Source organism: Ptychodera flava, chromosome 3 (assembly GCF_041260155.1).
Source record: "Ptychodera flava strain L36383 chromosome 3, AS_Pfla_20210202, whole genome shotgun sequence".
Taxonomy (NCBI): Eukaryota; Metazoa; Hemichordata; class Enteropneusta; family Ptychoderidae; genus Ptychodera; species Ptychodera flava.
In genome coordinates, this window is record NC_091930.1 from 26,011,775 (window position 1) to 26,018,704 (window position 6,930).

The following is a 6,930-nucleotide window of genomic DNA, read 5'->3' on the forward strand; positions in this document are numbered from 1 at the left end:
TCAAATTTTAGAACCATACGCTCCACCAAATTTTTTCCATCAATTTGCACTACTCGGTTATCTTTGTGCCCTGTTACTTCAAGATCAAAAACCAAATCGAAAGTGTCTTGAACTAGGACTACTCCACTTTCCAACTTTGGACACTGTATGTAAAGCGTCTCGCCTTGATCTGCCTCACTTTGAACATGAGTAACTACATGATGGGTCCTTATTGCCTTTGTTCCCTGCTGTATTTGGCTGCTGAAAGTCGGTAATAATGATCTATTGTATCCCATTTTTACTTCCTGTATTGTGTATAGTAACGTAGAAGAAAAAATTCAGATAAAAGAAAATAAATTACATCTTTACATAAATATTTCCATCTGACTGAAAGATAAATCCATTAGCTGTGTCGCGAATAAGTCGAAGAACCCAATTTTCTTAGAGATGGTGAGTTTCCTGGTCGTCATCAGCCTCCTGAAAGAGGTTTAGGAATTCTAGACGCTTAAAGAAGTTGGTCTTTTGACATTCCTCGATGAAAGCTAATATGTTATCATATACATTATCATCTTTGAGCCTCACACCTGTCTTTGCTCGAAAGATATGTCGATTTACCCGTCGGAGTTTACACCATTCCAATGCGGCACCCAACTTTGCCCCATACTCACAATGCATGTTCATATTTGGACTCTGAGATCCCCTCTTCCGTCAGATCGCTATGAAATGTTTTTCTCCCTGGGAGATTCCCTTCTTCCAATCGTTCAGGAGAATCTAAATATTCGTACGGGAAGAAACCTTTCGCCTACTGAATCTCTGGGTAGGAAAGTGATACTGCTGTCCATCCATCCTCTTGCACAGTCTTTGCCAACTTCGTGAACGACCCAGACGTCAACTGAGCACTGTCCATAAACTTTATCGAAAATAAACTTTTCACTGTCTCCCTCTTCTTATTCGGCCACTCTCCATCAACAACCATTGAGGCACTAAAGATAAATGTTTTTATAAGACATATAATTCCTCCATTGCCCATCTTAGCTATCATTTTGGGCTCTGGGCCACCCCTGCATTCCGAATAAATCATCATATCCCTTGAGGTTGTTAAAGTAGGTAGGATGGTTCTCGACGGGCGGCACCCTTCACAATAAACATAGTGCGAAGCTCATCCTTCGCTATTCGGTGGTGTGGCACTCTTGCCACATGCAACACAGATCGGGTTGGGGCACCCATCAGGCCTGTATTTAGAAGGATCTTTCATAGGTATGACTTTCCAATAATACGATTTCGAATAATTCTCAGCCCTTTTCTTCATATCCTTTAGAAATTCTGTAACACAGTAGAAGCCCGTGAATGTTATTTTATGTTAAATTTTTGGCTTACTGCCAGGCCATCGTTCAATCATAACATATGAAATACAAATCGGAATGTGCAGGCTGGTGTCCTTCTCAATAATTGCCTCAGTATCTGCATACACATAGTAGGGGCAAACCACCTTTTTCCAGTGGCCTTCGAATTGACACACTTCCTTAGGAACAACTGGCTGACCGATGTCTGTCCCACAGTACACCTGATGTATTTCCAATTCTTCTGTTGTCGCATAACCTCGCTTACAAACAATACAAACACACTTCCGTCTGTGTACATTCTTACGATTATTTTGAGAATTATGAAGACGATTTAATGCAGCAATTGGTACAAAGTGGCTGCCGCCGCCTTCACCGACTATCAGTAACATATTCGCTATCTGTGCTCCTGGCCCATCACTATACAAAACAGTTATGCTGGACGGGTCGGGATCATTTTCATTAATCTGAAATACTTGGAGTTTCACCCCGTGATTTTGCCGCTCGTAGCCCTTGAACACGGTCAGATCAGTGGATGTCAGAAATGGTAATCCATCCCAACAGTAATTAGCCATAAATGGAACGTACGTCTTCCAGTTCCTTCTAGTCTGAAAGCATTTCTTTTTGCGGCACTCGACGTCACCTAACTTTATACTTGCCACGACTGCATACTGGAAGTAGTTCTCACCACCACTACCTTCGGCATCATCTGCACACATGGCTCCTTAGCCAGACAGGAATCTTCCACTAACCACGTCATGCAGGATACCCCCACTATATTGTGTTAAGGGAGTTGGATGGGATTAGAAAATCAGGCGGAGCAATCAGAGTATCAAATCAGGTTCAATAATTGTCATGCATGGAAATCTTACTGTGTGGTGGGGATAAAGTTAATGGCGATTTTTTCGTCATTCAGAGAGGTGGCGAAAAGTTCTGTTTCAGCGATCGTGGGTTATGAAATGCATGGCAATGCTTTGTAGCGTGTGAAGCGTTAGATATCTCTCAAAGGAAAAATAATCGACGAATATGGCGATAGTGCAGAAGATGTCTCAACCAGTGCCGTCGCATGAGGTGTGAGAAGTTGAGGAATGGACTTTGAAAAAACTTATGCTTGTAGTCTATGAAAAATTCACCTATGAGTATATTGCTTACTGTGATGAATATGTATTTTTTTTTTCCTGAACAACACCCCAACAAAATCCGGTTCTTTGATTTCCAGTTCTTGCATATGTCCTAGTCCATATTTTCGAGCCATGCTTCTAGTTGTTTCTCCCGCGACGTGTCGATGTTCTGTTCGGGTAAATCATGTTCATCGTCTTACATTTTTACTAATTTCCAAAGATATATGAACAGCAGAATAGCCGCTTGCCGCGCCAGCTGACAGGACCAGAATGTCTGAACAATGTCTGAGAAATGGGTTGATCGTGAAATTTTGAGGTCAGATTTGCTTCTGCGGGTAGAACTTTTCTATTTCGTGCCATGATCTTTGAGTGTGTCGGGTTGATGTTTTCACCTGACAAGTTGAGAGACAGCTTTGAATATCTTGCGATAAGACACGGTGGCGGCTGGGCCTTTGTTTGACGTTTTGAACACAGTGATTTCATCAGTAGATTTCAGTAGCATGAAATGTAAACAGCGACAACGAATACTTGTAAATGTAACACAAAGAAAAAAGTGGGAAAAGACCTATACTACTATATTCGTAGTAACCGATTATCTGACTGGCTTTTTATTTTTCACATACAGTCGTATGGTGGCGCTTTAAAAAACACGATCTTAGGGGTCTATCAGCCAAGGTCTGATTTGGGAAGCATCCAGCTGCCCGGAGCAGAGACCTTGGCAAGCGAAGATGCAACTTAGAGGGAACCAGGACCACTACGTAGAATCAGATCGGTCACACAATGTTTATTTTTTTACCATTTGGGGCAGTTGCACCTTTTCCCCTAGTGGAGCCGAAGGGCCAGCCCCAGTAGACTAGAATTACTTTAAAATTAAGTATCTCCTCGAGAACGAGACTAGAACCCTCAACACCTTCAATTGTACCAAGCATATGGTTGTAGCGATCTATTAAATTGATGTTGTATATCCGATTCCCCACCTCTTTTGTGTATGTATCTTTTCATTTATATATATATATATATATAATAGTCAATGTACAAATTCGTGAACTGTTATTTCACTCAACTTTCGGATCCACTGATTTAACTTTCATTTCTGCTAAAACAGAGTACATATGTCTTTCTCTGGCCATGCCTTTGATGTCGATTGGTGGTGTCCTCGACTCGCTTGACTTCAGGAAATTCTATTCGCAAAACTGTACCGTCAAATGCTTTTCGTAAGTGATGCCTAACGACAATATTCTCATCCATAATAATCTTTATTATACATACTACCCTAAAAATTTCTTTAAAAGAAAAATTTCTATGATATAGATATCACAAAAATGTCAGTCATATTCATAAATGGACCAACTGGAAGAGGAAAGAGTTACAATGCAGTAAATTTGGCAGCAGCTTGCGACACGTTCTGAAGGGACTTGACTCTCGTACCGGAATTTGACGTCACTTTTTCTAGTACTATTTCCGACTTTTATCATGGGAAAGTGGAGAGTGCCGATTTTCAGAATAAGTTTATAGATCATACTCTTAGTTTACAGTGTGCGGTGCGGATGGCTGGCGTAGACACCGCAACAGACTACATCAGTTGTGACTCAAGTATAATTCAACATCTGACTTTTTCTCGAATCTGGGGTGTTTCCATGCAGTCACAAAAAAGGTTGTTTCATCGGCATTTGACAATTAACATACTTTCATTATCGTATTCAAAGACGTGCCTTGGGAATATTGCAAGCAGAATGTGTTGTGTTGGGCCAGACTATACGAAATAGAAAACCTGTCCGCCTTAAAAGAACTAGAAGAAATTCATAAGCAGTTCAATCGGACTTTCTTAGAAATTTGTAATGACTACAGACTTCCATGTTTGATGGTTAGTGGCCCACTTACGTCTCCCCTTCTCAGGAATATACTTAATCCTACAATTGATACAGAGACAGTCGGTCCAGTATGCTTTCCATATGCTTTTGATTTTGGAATTACATGGAGCGGCGACAGTGGCAATAGCGGCAGCAAGGGATTTTTGATAGACGATGTTGAAGACGAGGAACCTGAAAAAGCTTACTACCAACCTGGCCACAAACAACTAGAACAACCTCGAGTCTCACTCAAGACCCTACACAACTTCCTAATGCTTGTGCAACAGTGTGTGCTTATAATGCTCCGTTTCACTTACATGCACTTGGCCTGGTGTCGAAGGAGTCAGATTCAGTTATTTGTCTATGGCTCATGTCAGTTATCTTCGTTATACTTAACCCATAATTTATCGAGAAAGCTGAACAGGGGGGGGGACTCGAAAGACCAGATAAAGACAACATGAGAAGTCACTTTTAAGATCTTGTGAGCTTAACCCCTTGACTACCTATGGCGCCTGATATATCCGGCGCCATATTGAATTACCATATACCTTGAGTGCCGGAAATATCCGGCACAGTTAAATAGGCGTATTTGCTTCGTTTTTGTCGCTAAAAATCCCGTAATTTCGGCGTCAGCACGCAGGGCGACTAAGATTGATGTATTCCGATCTGGCCTGAATGTGATTGCGCCCCCGTACGTCCGAGTATGGCCAAAATCCGGAAGCAAATGTCGTGACCCATGACCTCGACCCTGAAAGGTCAGGCTGATCACAGAAGCGTCGCGCTGATTGTTTACAGTTTTCAGAAGTACGGACGATTGCAAAGATGTTTATGGGTTTTTTTTTTATTGAAATGAAATGTTTATTTATTGAAAACAAATGATTTATATGTAAATATGTTCTATTAACAGCAATATTCGTGAATGAAACTAGAGGAAATACAATTTTTCACTATAAGCCAGTGTAATTTTATAGCAGCCATATTATCAATATGACTGGTCACATGACTGGTCTTATGTTTGGTCATGTGATATGTTGTTCCGTAGAAAGTATTTTAAATATTGTGAATTATTTTTTGATAAATCATAACCATTTTTGATAAATCATAACCATTTTAGATACATGTTTCTGCAAGGAAGACATAAAGCAGGTATTTACAAATATAAAATGTGTTGATTTTCAAATACAGAATCATGTCAAATGCTGATGTTTGTGGTTCATTTACTCTGCCTTTGTGAGAAAAATCTAAAATAGGTACATCTATAAATAAAGTAAAGGGTAGTTATTATTACATATATGTAAAGACAATGCCATGAAAATTGCAACTGTATTCAAATTTGCGTCATTTTATGGATTCAAAACACGTCCTGATGCTTCAAATATTAATATTCTTTGCAAACTCTGGTCACATGATGTGTCATGTGATCAGTCATGTGACCTGGAAATACAAAACTTATGTATGAAAAAGTGGGAAATTTCATGCTGATTCAGAAAATATATGGTTTATTGGTACTTACTTAATTTTTACTCTAAGCAGTGTTCATGCAATGACCACACCCCAGATTTTATCATTATTTACATAAGGGGCCTGGTATATAGGAATACATTGGCCTTGGTAGTCAAGGGGTTAATATGTGAAGGATCCGGAGGGAACATACCACCTCATTCACATACTAGCCCGCAAGGATGCAGTAAGTGAACACTACTTACATCAATACATCATAAATAATTGGCCAGGTGGATAAGATAGTGACGCACTTTCTACTTTCAAGAAATTAAAGCTTCCTCCTAATTACTTGACCAAGTACCAGGAAGGAACTAGCGTAAGTACTAGCGTAAGTACTACATAGTTCTAATAACATTTTCCTCTGGCTCCCAACTATAGAAACTTTCTGGATAACCTTTCCATTTTATCAGGTAGTATTTCTTTCCTCTCACTGTTTTCGTCTTCAGAATTCGTTCTACTCTGTACAGCTTGTCGGCGCCAGCTCCGCCAGTGACGCCCTGCAGTTCATCGGTATAGAAATTGCCGAGTATTTCCTCTCCATTCAGATCTTTTATGTTGTAAACATGCGGCGTTCCCAGTCCAGCTGCGTACACAACTTTTGAAACTATGAACACCTCATCTGTCCTATTTGGTAAATAACCTTTCCTGACAGTGGTCTTGTATTTTGTAATTCGAACCTGTTTTCCCGGCTTGAACTCGAGCTCAGGGGTAACTCCTGTGGCAGCCAACACAGGACCGTAAAGTGTATAAAATTCCTGCCAATCGTTGTCCTCTGTTACGTCAATTGGTTTCATTTTGATACTTGTGTGTACAGTGTTGTTTTAGTTCTCGAGAAGTTTATGGTAGAATAGAGAGCCATTAACGTGTCTCTGTTTCTTTGTGAAATATTTCCACATCACAGTCTTTAGGTACGATTGAATCGTTCCACAACACTAGCTTTTAATCACTAAACGTGTCAAACCAGTGAATCCCCGACTCCTCCAACCATTTCTACATTTTCCGATTAGTTAATTCTTGCCCCTCATCTGTTTGAAGTTTGTCAGGTTGCCTCCCACTTTTCTTAATTATGTGTATCAGCGCCATCAGAGTGTCATCGGCCGTTTTTGTGTGTAAAGGCCTGACCCATGCATATTTACT

The 6,930-nt window shown here is 40.2% G+C and overlaps 1 protein-coding gene across 1 annotated transcript; it reads right to left on the minus strand.

Annotated features, from left to right (window-relative positions):
• Nucleotides 1–6,128: 6,128 nt before the first annotated feature.
• On the minus strand, nucleotides 6,129–6,587 carry LOC139128731 (uncharacterized). Its single transcript, XM_070694464.1, has one exon. The coding sequence runs from the start codon at nucleotides 6,585–6,587 to the stop codon at nucleotides 6,129–6,131; it is 459 nt and encodes a 152-aa protein (XP_070550565.1).
• Nucleotides 6,588–6,930: the final 343 nt, after the last annotated feature.

Excerpts from the sequence above, each read along its gene's own strand:
- LOC139128731 (XM_070694464.1), bottom strand. The coding sequence starts at position 6,587 with ATGAAACCAATTGACGTAACAGAGGACAACGATTGGCAGGAATTTTAT.